Here is an 18095-nt window from a genome sequence, read left to right on the forward strand (position 1 = left end):
TTCCCATTACGTTAGAGTTCTTTGTGACAATTTATGTCTCTTTCAGAAAAGAATGAATGAAGCTTTCTACACTTGCCCCGGTAAAATAGCTGCACCAGCGGAAATATGACTGAGCACTGAGCTGACTTGTATTAAAGCCAGATCACTCTCTTTTCTTCCCGTCTCTCTTTGTCCTTTGTATGAATGTGTGAATAAAGATATTTTTCCCTCCAGGAGCTGTCAGCAGCTGGGACACCAAGCCATTTAATCTTCCTATATGACAGGGGGAGGTGAGGTCTGTCCCCGGTTACCGACATACACACAGTGGCGACCCAACACCGCCTCTGCTGCCTCTCCCGTTACAGCTCAGCGATCGAGTTACGCGGCTGAGGAGAATGTTGCAGTAGCGAAGAGAGAGAGGGAGAGAGAGAGAGAGAGAGAGAGAGAGAGAGAGAGAGAGAGAGAGACTGCAGCATCGCTTGGGACCGGCAGCAGCAGCAGTCCCAAGCAGTGCAGGTGAGAGGAAAAAAATCCAGAGGAGGAGGCGCAAGTGGAAGAGAGGAAGAGACATCCAGAGAGAGAGAGAGAGAGAGAGAGAGAGAGAGAGAATGCGGGACTCTTGGAAAAAGACGCATCTACACTCGGTCCATCACTGAGACATCCATCCCGAACACATGCTGCACAGGAATACGCTCAAAAATAATAATGATGTTGGAATCTACATTTTAGCCCGTCAAGAGAGGTTCTAATTTTCTGTGAGAAAAAATAGCATGACAAACTCGCTCTGAAAAGCACTCTTGTGTCTTCATAACTTGCGTGAAGGAATCCGACGGCTTGGCACGTTGCTCCACTGCGGGGAAAAAAGAGGAGAACGCAGCTGGATCTGAAGGTAAGAGGAGATCCAGTAGTAGCATCCCAAAGACTTTTTTTCAAACTGATTTTCATTCCTCTTTCGGGGGATGTGGGTTCATTTCCCTTGGTGTCCGGAGACCTCAGCAGTATTTTTTCTCTTTTGTGTGGTGCTGCATTGCAGTTTCGAACTGTGAAAAAGCCGCTGTCCCGAATGTGACTGGAATAAAAAGAACTTACAAATGGCATTGTGAGCTGATAAGCGTCCTCGTGTGACAGCGGGATAGCTCTCGGGTTTTACGGGGAAGAAGGAGTGAAGTGGATTAATCAAAAGGCTGATGAATTAGCCTGGTTGTTTCCTTTTTTTGTTCGCAGCAGGATGGGTTTTTTTTCTAATCTTTGTGGCGTGAACAGCCGGACAACACAAAGAAATTATTTTTTATAGAAGTTGGAAAAAAACACTACTGAGTATAGGAGGAGGATACAAGAAAAGGAGCCTGCACCGCTGAGGTGAACTACCGTGAGAGTGCGGAAGCTTTTCCCCGGACCTCAGGCGGCAGTCCGCAGAGAGCGTTAGAGAGCAGGTAAGAACGGATAAATCAAACACCCACGTTGTGAGCTACACCCGACCACAAAACACCAATAAAGAAAAGACAAGCTGAGGTTCAGAGGCAGAAGGAAGAAGAGAGGCGAGAGGAAGAAGGAGCCATGCAGAGGCTTGGTGCAGTGCACTCCTCCACGGCGCAGGCTCTCAGCCTCGTGGTCTTAGTGCTGCAGCTGCTGACTCAGCTACCGGGTGCCGACTCAGCTCTCCGGTACCGGGTGGCGGAGGAGGGCCCACCTGATGTCAAGATTGGCAATGTGGCCTCCGACCTGGGCCTCAATGATGGTACAGGCAGCGGGGATGTGACCTTCGCCCTTGAGAGTGGTTCAGAGTTCTTCAAGATTGATAATGTCACAGGTGAGCTGACAACAGGCCCAAGGCGCATCGACAGAGAGAAGCTCCCACAGTGCCAGATGATATTCGATGAAAATGAGTGTTTCTTGGACTTCGAGGTGTCAGTGATTGGACCGCTGCAGAGCTGGGTAGACCTGTTCGAAGGCCGCGTGGTCATAACAGACATAAATGACAACACACCTTCCTTCCCTTCACCTGTGCTCCAGCTCTCGGTTGAGGAGAATCGCCCAATAGGAACCCTATACCTGCTGCCCACAGCAACAGACAGGGATTTTGGGCGAAATGGCATTGATCGCTATGAGCTGATCCAAGATGGTGCTGCTGGGTCAAGTCCAACACGACGCACAGCAGGAGGAAACCCCATTGCTAGAGTGGAAGGACTTGGTGACCGGAGGGGTAGAAGTGGAGATAATGGAGGGGGACCCAGAAGCACTGTGTTCGAACTACAAGTTGCAGATATACCAGATGGTGAAAAACAACCGCAGCTCATAGTGAAAGGCACATTGGATCGTGAGCAAAAAGACTCATATGAGCTCGTCCTCAGAGTTCGAGATGGAGGGAACCCACCACGTTCCTCCCAAGCCCTGCTTCGTGTTTCCATCACTGATGTGAATGACAACAGCCCACAGTTTGAGAGATCCACATATGAGGCAGAAATGGCGGAAAATGCTCCTCCAGGTACACCTGTCCTCCAGGTCAGAGCATCAGACCGCGACATTGGAGTCAACGGGCAGGTGGAGTACGTTTTCGGAGCGGCCACCGAATCTGTCAGGCGACTCCTGCGGCTGGACGAGGCAACCGGCTGGCTGAGCGTCCTTCACAGGATTGACAGGGAAGATGTGGCGCAGCTGAGGTTCACAGTAACGGCCAGAGACAGGGGTCAGCCACCCCGCACTGACCGCACGACTGTGATTTTGGCCGTCAGGGATGAAAACGACAACGTCCCAGTCGTAGAGATTCGAAAGATTGGACGGATTCCCGTGCGAGATGGAGCGGCCTTAGTCCCAGAGAATGTTCTGGTGGATACGCCAGTAGCTCTGGTACAGGTGTCAGACAGAGACCAGGGAGAGAACGGGGCTGTGACATGCACAGTTGTAGGCGACGTCCCATTCACTTTGAAGCCAGCTCGTGAAACGGCACTCCCACCCCTACCTGCGGATGAAGCCTTTGACAGGTAAGCCAAACCTAAACGTAACCCTCACAGTAAGTTACAGAAATCCATCACAGAGGAAGGAAGTAACTGCTTATGAGTAGGTCCTGAGTTACGTTGTATAAAAGACTACATGATAGATAATTATAAGGTGATTGAAAACAGACTTGATGGCTGAATATTGTAGTAATGAACCAGCATCAATCAGGCACTGTCATCTGGGTTGGTGGATGCACTACTTTTCTTGAGGGAGCACAAACATGGTAAGTATTGATGAGGTAATCATGAAGTAACAATGCATTGGAAATAATAGCTCAGTATAACATACCATGAGGGGGTTGAAAAACTACTATGTACATAATAAGCTAATAATATTTGGATAGATGCCATTATGCACCTTATTCACAGATACCAGGGACAATTAGTTTGAAACTGGTTATTATTCTTTAAGGGAATGGCCATAGTACTTAGATTCAGCAATCTGCTCATTAGTTGTCTACTACAGTCCTTGATTCATAGTTATTCAGGAACTATTCATTGATTTGAAGATCATTCCTGAGTCATTCCCACATATGTATTAAAATTTATGTAAAGTGTTGCCAAATTTGAAACGTAACAACGTTTTTAATCCCATATGTGTTCTAGCCTTGACAACTACACATTCAGCATACAGTTGCTAAAAGTCTCACCCACACTGCTGCCCCAGGAGGAATTACTACAATTTCTGTTTTCCACAGAGAGTTCAGAGAAGAGTGAAGTGTTGCTGCATACAGATTTCATTTAAACTTAGATCAAGTGGAGCCACTCATTCACTAAGGCTACAGCACATTTTGGATGTCATACCATCTATACACTTTCAGCATTAATATTTACTCAGTCAAGAGGTTTAGACTTTTTAGTAATTTTACTACAGTACAGGTTGCAAATGACAGTGCTCTTTAGTCAATTGTAAAGATATTTCCTAAAGCTGTTGAACTCAGGAAGTGGGAGGTATAGGAAAAGCCATCTTAGGATATAACTTCTGCTTATGTCACTGGTGAAAGCAGACTGCTTGTTAGATTGAATGTAGGGCTGTCCTTGAAAGAAAAAAAGACATTCTGAGTCAAGGAATTATCATGAGAGGTCATCAACAAATCGATCAGTATACTTTATTAAAAAATCAGTCACAGTTTCTCCAGCATTATTGTCTTTCTGCATATGACTGGAGTCACAGAGGCAGATATCCTAAATTCAAGTGTGTAGGCTTTATGAAAGGCCAAAGCATATTGGAGCTGAAATGATAAGATGATTCGTTGATTAGTTGCTTAACAAAAAAATGATTGCCAACTTTTCAAATGTGAGGTTTTGTGTTGTTGTTTTTTGTTTCAAATCATTGCAGTCTACATATAAAGTATTTAGGCTTTGGACAGTTGGTCTGAGGAATTTTAGGATGTCACCTTGGCCTCTGTGAAATGAAAGGGGTTTCCACTATTTTCTGACATTTTGTTAGCATGTAAAAGAACATACCCCATAAAACACCAACACAATGACTATTAGCAAAAACAATGTCTACCAACACCCTGGTGACTGATAAGTCAATTGACTAAAAGGGACCAGCACTAGTATTTTATCTGACTACTTTCCTGAAAATATATGCATTAATTCCATTTCATAAACCACATGCATGAAATTTACTCTCTAATTATTTTCACAGGAATAAGAAGAAATATTTCTTACATACTTCTGCCTTGCTGGACTACGAGGCCACCAAAGAGTACAGTGTTACCATTGTGGCGGTGGATTCTGGCAGCCCCAGTCTGTCCAGCAACAGCTCACTGATGGTGCGAGTGGTAGATATCAATGACCATGCCCCAACCTTTGCCCAAAGTGTTGTGGAGGTCCACTTTGCTGAGAACAACTCACCTGGTGAAAGGGTTGTCACTGTGGTAGCCACAGACGCAGACAGCGGCAAGAATGCAGAGATTGCGTACTCCCTGGACCCTGCTGGTAATGGACCTTTTTACATCGATGCAGATAATGGAGATATCCGTGCTACCGGGGTTCTCGACCGTGAGCAGCGAGAGAGGTATGAACTCCGCGTTATTGCCAAGGACAAGGGTACCCCATCTTTGCAAGGCTCTGCAACTGTTGTCATTATGGTGACCGACCGCAATGACAATGCACCAAAGTTTGTTCAGGAAATCTTCACGTTCTACGTGAAAGAGAACCTGCTTGCCAACAGCCCAGTCGGCATGGTCACTGTGACTGATGCTGACGAAGGCGAGAATGCAGAGCTTAGTCTGTTTGTAGAGATGGATGGAGTTGATGACAAAAAGACAGGAGAGAAGGTGGAAGGAGAAGATGATGACAAAGGGCGAGAAGAAGTGTTTTCCATCGAGAACAACACAGGAACTATTTTCTCATCTGCATCGTTTGACCGTGAAAAGCTTTCCACCTACACCTTCCGTGTCAGGGCTGTGGATGGAGGGGAGCCACGCAAAACTGCCACCGCCACTGTCTCGCTCTTTGTGACGGATGAAAATGACAATGCCCCGTTAATCACCTCTCCGGCAAATGAGTCCTACACCCTCCTTCCGCCTGCCAGCAGTGCTCGCACCATCGTCAGGACTGTAACAGCCATAGACTCAGACACCGGCCCAAATGCAGACCTTCACTATGCTCTAGTGGGGGGAAATCCCTTCAGGCTGTTTGAGATTGGCCACACCAATGGAGTGATCACCCTGGCAGAGCCTCTTGAGCGGCGCCACAGAGGTTTGCATCGCTTGGTGGTGCGGGTCAATGATAGTGGGGCCCCCTCACTCTGTGCCACCGCCCTTGTCCATGTCTTCATCAATGAGAGCTTGGCCAACGCCACTACAGTGGATGCACAGGTAATCTTTATATCTAAAGATATATTTTATTCAAACGTATTCCAGCAACAGCTAGTACAGTAGGCCATATACAACTTGAACGAAAGAAATTGTAAACAGAAGCGGTAATGAAACCCACTGTGCTATTTTAGTGAGCAGACCTCTATTGTTCCACAGAGTTTGCAATGATAACCCATAATGACAGTGATGATATTGTCTTTTGATCCATGCAAATAATGGTCACTCTGATAGCACATTACAATAGAGGAGGATGGTAACAACATCTGCTTGTGTCTGTTTAACCTAAACTGGTAAGAACATTATTTTCTTGATAGAGTGAGATAAATGCACAATTTCTGTCTGCACGGTGTAACAATTTTCTGCCCATTATCGAGGAAATAATTGTTTCTATATTTGTCCCAGATAAAGAAGCCTTTTTTCAAAGGCTATTGGCAATGCCCGCTTCTTTGTACTTTGAATGTTCTTTGTCCAGAATCATTCTTATATGACTGTGTCTGTGTGCTTAAAAACTGTTATTACTGTAGTGGTTCTTACGGCACATTGAGCTGCTGAAGGCATTAGGCATTGTGTGTGTGTGTGTGTGTGTGTGGGGGGGGGGACTGAGAGAGAGAGAGAATGAGAGTATTAAGGGAAGGTGTGTTAGAGAGGTAGAGAAGGAGAGATGGCCCTTTCCTAGTTTTGGCCTTTTAATACAGAGTAGGTTGAAGGATGTTCATTTCAATCGAAGTTGTACTTTAGCAGTGTCTCTTCACTACAGACCTGAATATTGATGAGGTTTGGGAGTTTCATTGTGTCATGCAGCACATTCTGAGCAGAGCAGAAGTGGTCAAACTTAGAAGAAAATAAGTGAAAACCACTATAACCTCTAAATAAATAATGTTTTACTGGGGAGAATAAAGGGAATGTGAAATACGTGTGTACTAACACATCCACATTTATCGAATAAATCTGCATGATTTAGATTAGTAGTAGCTTGAAAGATCCACACTGAGGTGAAATTGACTAGACTCAAAAGACATTACTGAGATACCAAAAATAACAGTTCAAACGATTGTGTTCTCTCTTCTCTTCCCCCATTGCATTAATCAAATAGCCTTCCCATTGTGCTTTAAAAAAATTGTCATCCAAGCTAATTTTAAAGTAATTTCTAAACCTTGGTCTCTGGTGTGGGCAAAGTCATTTGTTTTGACTAATAATTAAATTGCCTCAGTGGCCCTGCGGTTACAGTGTTTGTTCTGAGACAGCCTATGGTGTTAACCCCCTCTTGAAACTTGGTTTATAACACATTATCATATGTTATCTGAGGAAAAGGTTTTTAACTGTCAGGTCTTTGCATATAACATGGCGCAACGGTGAGCTGAATTTAAGACATTCTGACATTTGAGAGGAAGACTGAATAAGTCACAGATTGCGTCTGCACCCCAAAATACCATGCCATTCTTTAAAACCTTGATGGGTCCCTTTTGCATCAAAACCCTATATTATTGCACCGTCTAACCTGTGTAAAAAAATCTACTGGAGACTGTGATCTCTGAGGAGACACATCTCACAGTGCGTCCTACTGCAAACTGTGCGTGTTCTAATTTTGTGTTCCCTCCCTGGGTGTTTCAACTTGTGTCAAAACATAGAGGCCATTGGGAGGATCGGATATGATTTAAAGTGTGCAATGTAAACTTTAGCTTATTTCCTAATTTCAATTACGTTACTGTATAGCTAGTAGCATAACAACTACAATAACACTGTGCTTTGTGTGCCCCTTGAGTTCTCTGTGTACTTGTTTTGAGAGACACTCAAAGCTAAATCTTGTGTTTTGGCAGGAGAAAACCCATCCTGTATAATCATAGCTTGAGAGTTTTGACTTACCTCATATGGAGACAACTTAGAGTCCAGAAAGTGTTTTGTTTGATTGAGCTGTTTAAAAAAAAAAAAAAAAAGGGACACCTGAGCACAGACTTTAGGTGTAATATATAATGTAATATATAAGCACTAGACTATATGTAGAGCACCTCATGAATGTAACGCTGTCACTTAAGAGTAGAATGAAAAGTACAAATTGAACAATCAAGAGGAGTGAAGATTAGAACGCAACACTTGGTAAGCGGTGGAACGGTGTTGTTGACAGGCGGAATTAACTGCAATGTGCCTAAACGACCATGGCCATTGAATCGAACAATAGGGTGTAATATGTCCAAGCCGGTATAAAAGCTGTCTTTGATTACAATATGCATAGTTTAGTTTGATTGTAGGGAGGAACTTGGCGGAGTAATTGAGTAGAAGTCATTGAAGAGAGAATACCTCCATCTCATAATGAAGTCAAACTGAGTGGTGGATGGATGCCAGATGTAATTAGGGAAGGGAAACGTCTGCTACTGCTGCAGCAGCACCGCAGCAGAGAATGACTCCAGTCTTTTCTATCCAGCAATACTTGGTGAACTGCACGTTGGGTAATTATCTGCAATATGATACTGCCGAGTTTGAGCTAAAGGAAGAAGAAATGAGAAATAGTTGTGATATTTTAGAAATGGCTGTCATTTGGGGAAACCTTTAGGTGCTTTTGTACATGTGACGTACACGATATTGTGAATCTGATTATTGCGCTCTGATGATATTTTCACATAAGGTTTGTGTTTCATCTCAGATCAAGACTTTTTTTAATCTTGAAATGTGGCATTTTTTTAAAAAGGTTTTTAAGTATGTATGGTCAGCCCAATATGAATAATAAGCTGACAATTACAAGACTTTTATGCTGAGCTGTGAATGCACTGAGCAAAAATTAAGATCAGGCAGACACTTGGGTCAATACTATGGTCAGGGGAGAGCTCCTTGTCTTGGCCGCAGCATCTGCAGTGTCGTGCAGTTAGCAGAATCCTTGGAGAGCGGAGTAGAGAGATTGTGGTGTTAAACCCTGCTGGAACAAAGCTCATGCAGCAGAATGGAAGATTCCACTGGGAGTTCGGGATGCGTCAGAGAGATGCACTTGAACGCAACGGTAGAGGTGGCTGCTATGCTTATCTTGCCGAAAACTGAACTGTTTTGTGTGTGCCCGTACGCACTTACAGTATACACACCTGCACTTGGACGGCTATACATAGCTTGCACTCAGCTTTGCACTTTCTAATGCTTTTCGCTGTCTGCACGCACACTCCCAACACACACAAACTTGGCTGTTCTGTAAGAAAGTATATATATATACGTATAGAACTGCATTGCTATTTTCTCTCTGTGTTTTGCAAACAATATGGTAGACACTGCAGGGATGCACTAAGCCAGGGAGATGCCCAGCAGAATGAGAATGGAAAGAGATACTGCAGGCAAAAGACAAACAATGGAGCGGAGGGGAGAGCGGAGCCTGGCAGAGAGAGACCCTCTGCAGTGGAAGTAGAATAATGGAATAGAACCAACCAACACAAATTGCTCAAAAACAATGAAACTTAGCCCAGAGATAGATGGTGATAATACAACACGTCCCCATTCTTAGCTTGGGGGTAACAAGAAGTGAGAGTAAATAATGTGGCTTTATATGAGTAAACCTAATAATATGCGTTGGATAATGTAATAATCAAGTTGCACAGTGGACTTGTGTGAGCAGCACTCTGTGGAGCAAATACTCCAGGTTATACTGTAGTTATTTTATTTGGTTATTGCAAACCATGGGGGCTCAAATATAACTTCTCTCTCACCTTCACTCTCTCCCGTTCATTCCTGCAAGCCTTTATTACCTACCATTCGTAAGGCAGCAGGGATTAGACGAGTATATAATTTCCAGACTTGACAGGCCAAAGTAATTGTCGTGTGAGCTCCGAGACGAGGTGTCAGGGCTGCAGCATGAGTTGTCTCACTAACCGATAGCTTACAAACTGTGTGGACTTGTGTAGGTGTGTGATTACATTTCAGCATATGTGTTTCTGTTTAGTCTGGTCTCTACATAATGACTCTTCTAACATAGCTGCTATTTATTGATTAGATATATTCAGATTCATGACCCTGCCCCATATTACCAGCAGGGCGCTACAGATCAGAACTCCACAGCCTCATTGTCTCCTGTAGAGCAAGACTCCATAACCAGTAATGGCTGTGTTGTGCTTCAGCATAACCCACTTTGTTGTAATGATCCTTTTATTAGGGTACAAGCTCTGAGTGTCTGTGCATACGAGTGTGTGTACGTGTGTGTGTTTGTGCGTGTGCGTGTTATGTATGTGTCCATGATGGTATATTATTGTTTGTCTCCTCCATCTTAAAGTGTAATATATATTGATTAAAATGGACATTGTGGATTTGCCTTGCATCAAATAAAAATATTATGCTTAACTGAACAACAACCCCAAGACCCAAAGAGACGGAAGGAAAATTACTCTTGTTTCTATAGAGCACACATATTTACAGTAGCCTTCTGTACATCAATCCAATTCTCAGTGCAAAAAAATGTGATAGCAAATCCTTAAATCCACGCCTACGCTATGATTTACAATAGGGATATTGTTCATTGATGAGACAGTAGATGTGTTTGTGTTTTGGGGATATAGTCACAGCATGTCTGCTGCCTTTATCTGCGCTTTTATTTACTGTTTCTCCTACTTTTCCTCCACTAACTGTCCTTGACCTAAAGTTTCCTTTATTCTTTTAATCAGCTTTCAACAGCATAATCCTAGGCAATTCCTGTACCAGTGCAGATGATGTGATAAATGGAGAATTGCAGACGGAACTTGAAATGCTGCAACCGGGAAGCAAGAGCAATTATATATTTAGTGACATTCTGTGTGTCTGGGAATAATAGAGAGGCTCCCCCACTAGAAGGGGGTGATGAGTTTAATTAAGTTGAAAATGCTGTCTGATGTGTTTTTGTGGCTCACACCCACTGTGTCATCTTTAACAATCACTGTTTTTCAAACTTTTTTCTCACTGAACGTTTGTCTCTTTTTGCATCTCCTCCTTTACTCTGCATCTTCTCTCTTCTCTCTCTCTCTCTCTCTCTCTCTCTCTCTCTCTCTCTCTCTCTCTCTCTCTCTCTCTCTCTCTCTCTCTCTCTTGTTCTTCTGTTCTCTACCTCTCACGCCAGGTGGCCCGAAGTCTGATGGCTCCGCTGTCACTGGACATTGCAGGGGACCCAGACAGCGACCGTGCATTAGGGAAACAGCGCCTCAGTGTAGCTATCGGTGTCTTGGCGGGAGCCGCAGCGGTCATCCTGGTAATTCTCCTTGTAGTCACAGCTAGGCAGTGCGGAGCTCAGGGCAAGAACGGCTACGAGGCCGGTAAGAAAGAGCCAGAGGAGGACTTCTTCAGTCCTCCAGGGGCTCAGCCACAGGCCAGCCGCAGCAGGGGATCAGACCGCGGACGCAAACCCCGACGAGACAAACGCAATGGAAGTGGCAGCGGCGCAGCTGCAGGAGGAGGGAAGGCAGACAGATCCCTCTACAGCGGTATCGTCACAGTCAACGGTCTGCGTCGCCATGCCAATGACGACGATGAGGAGGATTTGAGCAGTGCTAGTGAGCGACTGGCAGCCCGCTACTGTACTATGGACGGTGACCCTGGCAGTCCACGGATGGGCGGTGGCAGGAGGCACCAGTCGAGCCCAGATCTAGCCAGGCACTACAAATCCAGCTCACCACTTCCTGCAGTGAATCTACAGCCCCACTCCCCCCCAGCTGAGGGAAAGAAGCACCAGGCAGTCCAGGACCTGCCTCCCTCCAACACCTTTGTGGGCAGCGGGGGTTGTGTGGGAAGTGCCGGCTCCAGCAGCAGCAGTAGCGGGGGCAGTGGCAATGCAGATGCCATGTCCTTGGGATCTGACCAGTGCTCAGAGTATGGCTGCCAGACTGGGAACAAGTACAGCAAACAGGTAGGAGACCCCTCGTTATTGAAATCTATCATAAAAATAGGCTGGCTCTTTCTGGCACTTTGTCCACTGTCTGATTCTTGTTCTGTGTCATCTCCTCCTCCTCCTCTTATTTACACATCTGCTGATGAACTCTACTGCACACTCTGTTTCTAATGTCTAAACACCATTCTCTCTTCACAAAATAGCTGACAGTGTGTGTGCACGCATGTGTATCTATGTCAGCATACTAAGCCTGTGAGCAGTGTGACAGTACCCTGCTGTCAGAGAGAAAGTGTATATGTGTGTGTGTGTGTGTGTGTGTGTTTTTGTGTGCGCTCCATGTCAAACATCAGCCCACAAGATCTAATGCAAGGGACATGAGTCAACCTCCTACGGTGGCCGAACAATATATGAATGTGCATTGGTGTATACATGCATGACTGCGTGCCTGTGTGTGTGCATGTGTGTTTGTGTGTGTAACACATGCTTATCCATAAAACCCTGAGGAGTTCAGACGGAGTAAGGAAACGGGGAGTGGGCGAATAGTTGCTTCCAACAGGGTAATTGGTCATTTCGTCTTTCAGTTTCCCTTGTCAAGCTGTTATCTTTCTTCCATTTAGCATATATGTTTGTTCCGTAAACAACATTAGTTGCACTGATAATGGGTGCACCAGCTTTGGTGTTTGCTCGAGAAGCTGCAGTTAAAAGCTGAAGTCTTGCTGATAAATAAATACTGCATAGAGACAGTCACTTACAACTCCACCTACGCACACACACTAACACACACACAGACACCATCTATCATCGTGGACACACTGAAACAGCATGGTTCTCCCTAGTCTGTGGGGAATGCTCCCAAGAGTGATGTTTGAGTGACAGCTAGCCCCTCTTAAGGGGGCGGTGTCTTATTTCCTTGACGGACAGTTCTACATTTATCCTCCCTGTGGTGAAAAAGTGCTGATGTGGTCATTAAAAAGGAAGGAGAGGAGCTTCTTAGGCTAATCAATTCATACATGGGCTCTCTGATCCTGCTAAACACACACACACACATGCAGGAACATGCACGGGCACACTCACACACACACACTCCTGAGGTTAATCCATTACGGAGTCAATCCTCTTAATCTGCCGTTCCCAGGGAAGAAAAATGCTTACTGAGAGAGTTTGGTGTTCATGCTTGCGTGCACTCAAAACATGCCAACACACATACGGAGACACATAGACTCACAAACTGACAGCGTAATGAATTATTGATCGTAGGGGGTAATTAACTCCTCTGCTGTAGTGGAGTGCACCCCCACCCCAAAAAAAAACAGCCAGTGAGTTTGTACACAGCTCTGTGAGTATGTATGTCTGTGCATGTGTCTATGACTTTGGAAGCCTGTGCATCACCGCATTCCCGTACGTGTCAAAATTAGTTAACTCGAACACTTTGCCGACATGAGCAGGTTTGTGTTGGTGGGTGCCTGTCATTGCGCTTGAGGGACTGCTTATTTCATGAAGGCATATGCATTTTATATGTGAGTGCAAGTGAGAGATAGACTCATGGTGTAATAGGTGGCGAGTATGTGCCAAATGTAAGAACTGGCACGCTGACAGAATTTGGAATAGCATTAGATTTGGAGTGGGAGAGAATTATAGGAGGTTAGTAGGGGAGGAAGATGGCGTAAATGAGAAGGAGGGGATAGGGGGGGACAACATTTCAAAGCTACTTTACTGGGTCAGGGAAAACTCCAAAAACTGTTCATCTTAAGTCAGCGCATCATCAGACCAACTAGGGTGCTCCAAATAGGGAAACAAAAAAAAAACAAATGGGCAAAAAAAGTAAGTAATAAAAACTAGGTGTCACGGATGAAGAGCAAGATTTCATCAAAGAGGCATCAACATGATAAAACAGCTCAGAAACACGAACCAGAAATGTCTCACTTAGGTTATTACAGAGCCAAGCATGGTGAGACTTTCTTATGTTGAGCTGGTCCCCAGCTGAATTAAAAAAGCCAGAAGTGGTACTAAATGAAGAGCTGGCTCTTATTGCTGAGCTGAGCCAAATGATTTGGCTCACTAAAAAGAGACAGAATTCCCATCACTAGCTGAACGGGAAGAGAGGGGTAAAGATATGTACGAGTCAGAGAGGGCCAGTAATAGAGTAAAGGCAGTGTGAGCCAATAAAAAGAGTTGTGTGTGTGTGTGTGTGTGTGTGGGTGTGTGTGTGCATGCGAGAGAGAGAGAGAGAGAGAGAGAGAGAGAGAGAGAGGAGAGTGTGTGTTTTGTATTTTGAAACGGTATCATCTGATATTGTCAATATGATACCCGAGTTTCAATACAGATAACAAAATTCAAATTTTTTACACATTTGTTTTTATATACAAGCAGAAAAATCGAATGAGTCTACAATAAGCACAACTGTGTCTTTAAGAAGTAAATATTTGATTAAAAATTAAGTAAACAAGTATACAAACATAAGGTACTTGACGGTCAAGACACATTTCGGTTCGATTCAGAAAAATATGGAGGTTTCATACCAGCCCTAATGCTGATGGAGAAGGTGCAAAGGAGAAGGTTGGAGTATGTGCTTCCAAGTGGGGAGAGGCAGGGAGAGTGAGTGAGAGAGACAAAGAGAGAGATAGAAGTCTGGTTTGGGTGGCAGCCAGAGAGTGAGTGAGTGAGAGTGGACTGCTGAGATGTGGGTCATCAGGATACCCATTGGCATCAGGACACATTAATGATCACAGCAGTCACATGGCACTGCAGTCAATATGGGCAAAGTGGCCTCGTTCTACCCTCTATCTGTTCCCACACACACACATAACACACACCGCACCACAAAACTGTTTTTCCTTGTCTGTTGTCCTCAATCAACAAAGGTCATAATGGTAGTTTCTCAGCATTTGTCTTTCTGAATTTTCTCAGGTTTTAATCTATTACTTTTCTTTTTATTGCGGAGTGTCTCGATTAATATTTTGCCCTGACCTTTTCTTTCTTTTTGCCTTTCCTTTCGACTCTCACTCTTTGTCCCTTTTCTGGCCCCCACCCTTTCTTTGCCCATTTGCGTGGCCATAAATCTAAACACCTCTGCATCTTCCATGCGCCACACTGACCTCTGAGAATGAATAGACTCAGCGTTTTCACTAGTGTGACTTCTTCTTTTACTGTAGTGAGCACTTTCTCTCTCTGGACCCAGCATGTGTGTGGGGGCGGGTGAGAGTGCGGTGCCACAAAGGCTGAATCGAGCCAGACACACACATACACCCATAGTCCAATCAATGCGCTGTTAACAAGGCCAAGACTGCAGTAGAAACAGGTGGGTTGACAGCGCAGTTTTTTTTCTTCTGCATTGCACAATTTCACAACACTTTGCAAAGGTCACCGACTCTCATGACACTGTCTGCCACAGTGTTTTGACACACCAAGGACAGACTACTGTATGGAGATAACTTTGTGGTGGATATAGGGACTCATCCGGCCAGTCTTGTCCATCTAATTGGACTGTATGGACAGGCGCTGGGCTGGCGGAGAGATTAGGTTCACTGGATTATAAAATTGAAAAGCAGCTTTTCATTTCAACGAAATCCCTCCAGGATTAAATATGATGAGCGTCTGTCATACACTCACCCCGCCATGCTGTCAGGCTCACCGCATGAACACATCCACACATGTACCTCCTGTGATAGCCGCAGTGTGCATTAGGTTCATGGGGTGAAGGCACTGTCAACCAGGAACAACAGCAAAACACACACACACACACACTCCCCTCCCTCCTCCCCTCTGTTATACACGCACACACTGTAATTGACCCGTGACCCCATTCATGATGATACTAACGCACCGATATATTTATTAAAAAGCTACCGTGAGTTCAGGTCGTGCAGTCGACCATATGTTCCCGGGGTAAGTAGGCAGGGAGGTGAGGAGGTGGGGGTAAGCAAGAGGTGAACGGGCCGAGGTAACCAAAGCAGGGATCACCCGACATGCCAGACTGAAAACTGATCTACTGACCTGAGACAAAAGACGAGGGGAGGGGACTGTACTGTCAGCAGGTGAGTCAGTGGGCATCAGAAAGGGAACATGAGCCAAGGAGAGTGAGAGAGTTATAGATGATAAGAAAGGCTCAGGCATTACAGAAGAATGGAGACAAATGTGTGTTTGTGTTAGATGCTCAGCCGTGGAGGTGGAACACATGCTTACCCTGTAAATATTGATTTCCCACTTGACCAGGGTAATATGGATACCTTACAAATATGCAATGTTTAACGGGTGCAGTTCAGTTACATTGATCCAGATCCCAAAAATAATCACAAATTGGTGCCTTTTTAGTTCTAGTCAGTTTAATATTACTGTCACATGTTGAACATGAACTACAGTGTTATTTACAAGTGCGTTCATCATTTCAAGTGTTAATAGTAAAAAGAAATGTTATTAGTAACATGTGGTTCGAGCTCACTTCATTACTGTAACTTACTCTGTTTGGTCTAGCCTACCAAATGCGTCTGTATGGAGCTCATAGCCAATTGTATCAATTATACCAGATGACGTACGTAGAGCGACGGAAATTTGACAAGGTAGAAGGTTATGGGTCAGAGATTCATGTGTACACGATGGCTTTGAGCAGCAAAGTTATTAGGTCCATAGCCCTGTAGATGTAAACTAACTACAAGCTTCAGGGTTTTGAATAGACGTCGTCATCATCTTGCTAACACTCCCCGTTCTGTGATTGGTTCCCTCGCTTAGGGGAAAATCGGATTCCATTGAATCCAGGCTGCTGAGCAGGGCAGAATGAAATTGCGCACATGCCAGCATGGGTATAACCAGGCTATGTTTGGTCCACACTAGAGTCCAAATGACGACATTTATACTAGCCTAAATGATCAAACTCGCCAGAGAACAAATATTAACTCAAGGTCACATATCAGTGAGTGGATTGACCTCTTAGAGATTGCAGGAGATTGTAAGCCATTCACTTCATTGCCATATTTTATTTGAACTGCATATTAGCGTTCAGGTTAAGGTAAGGGGCATGAGCATGTAGTGGGGAGGGTTCAGGTTAGGACTCATGGAAAGATAGTCAGTGGAACATCCTCAAAAATATATTAAATCAAGGAGTGTGTGTGTGCGTGTGCGTGTGCGTGTGCGTGTGCATGTGCGTGTGTGTGTGTGTGTGTGTGTGTGTGTGTGTGTGTGTGTGTGTGTGTGTGTGTGTGTGTGTGTGTGTGTGTGTGTGTGTGTGTGTGTGTGTGTGAGCTTAGGACATTGAAAGAAAGACAAAGCGAGGGCAGAATCAGAGGGAGTGAGATCGCGGTAGGCAGAGGGAGAGAAATTGTCTGTTTCCTCACACATCAAGGTCACCCAAAGCTGGAATGTGATTGGAAGTCCCCTGTCTGTCTTGGCTGTTTACCACACAAGATAATACAGAGACAGGCTGTTCAGCTGATAATGTTACTGTGTTAACAACTCCTCCCTTCAGCTTTTGTTTCAAGCTCTCTGTGAAACGGCAGGAATGTGGCAATGTCATTCCGACACACGCGCACACACGCAGGCAAGCTGAGGCAAAGACACACATGCTCAGCGCAGCAGACTCTGTCAGACGTGTGATTTTAACACACACAGACGTGCCCAGAGAAACATGCTCTTATGTGTACATAATAGCACATAATTACACACCCTCCCAGATCTTTATGCATATACACTTTTCACCGCAAGCAGACAAAGTCTGATAAGAATATGATGACACACGAGCGGAGAGTAAAGTTTTCCGGCTCTTACATCAGTTTTCTTTTTCCATTCCCTCTGGATTGAATCACATACACAAGCCTGGGCACACTCTGTCTCCTAGAATCACACACATTTGTAGAGGCTTACAAACACACACACACACACACACACACACACACACACACACACACACACACAGTCTGTCTCTTAACTCCCTGACACACACACACTGGAACACACACAAAGACCTACATAGCAAGCCCCTCGCTGAGATGCTTCCTTTTATTTGCTTTTTGAAGACTCTGCTCTGTATTGAACAGCTCTGCATTCAGCTCATCTGCCTTCCAGCATTACCTTAATGGCTGTCTGTGGGTTGAGCAATATTACCCAATATTGCTAAACAAAAGCTCTCGTTCTCGCACTAGACAGGGATTCAAGAGAGCTTAGTAGCCCTGTGACTGGTTTTATCCACCTACACAAAAGAATCTTCAGTGCATTAAGAAGTATTGAGTCGGATTGTATTAAATTGACTTGAATGGATTTTGAATTGAACTGAATTGGACTCCGGCCAACTCTGCACAATTAAATCACTCAAATTGTGTGGAATTGAGTCAGATTGAGTTAACTGAGATTGAATCGAACTGAAGTGAAATGATTCGGAGGAGGCTTACCTTGCTAACAGAATTTTACAAAATATCTAATAGACTGACATAATTTTATCAGCTAAATTATGTTAAAAAAGTGCTGAAAACAAAGGTTTGT

The 18095-nt window shown here is 44.5% G+C and overlaps 1 protein-coding gene across 1 annotated transcript in view; it reads left to right on the forward strand.

Annotated features, from left to right (window-relative positions):
* Positions 1-657: 657 nt before the first annotated feature.
* The window catches only part of pcdh7a (protocadherin 7a), a 42795-nt gene continuing 25357 nt past the window's right edge, over positions 658-18095 (forward strand). Inside the window, exons 1-3 of the mRNA XM_083930276.1 lie at positions 658-2960; positions 4630-5806; positions 10863-11645. Of these exons, the coding sequence (XP_083786402.1) occupies positions 1537-2960; positions 4630-5806; positions 10863-11645 (3384 nt within the window). The 5' untranslated portion in view covers positions 658-1536. The remainder of the gene's footprint in view (positions 2961-4629; positions 5807-10862; positions 11646-18095) is intronic.

This window comes from Echiichthys vipera (genome assembly GCF_963691815.1).
Source record: "Echiichthys vipera genome assembly, chromosome: 2".
Taxonomy (NCBI): domain Eukaryota; kingdom Metazoa; phylum Chordata; class Actinopteri; order Perciformes; family Trachinidae; genus Echiichthys; species Echiichthys vipera.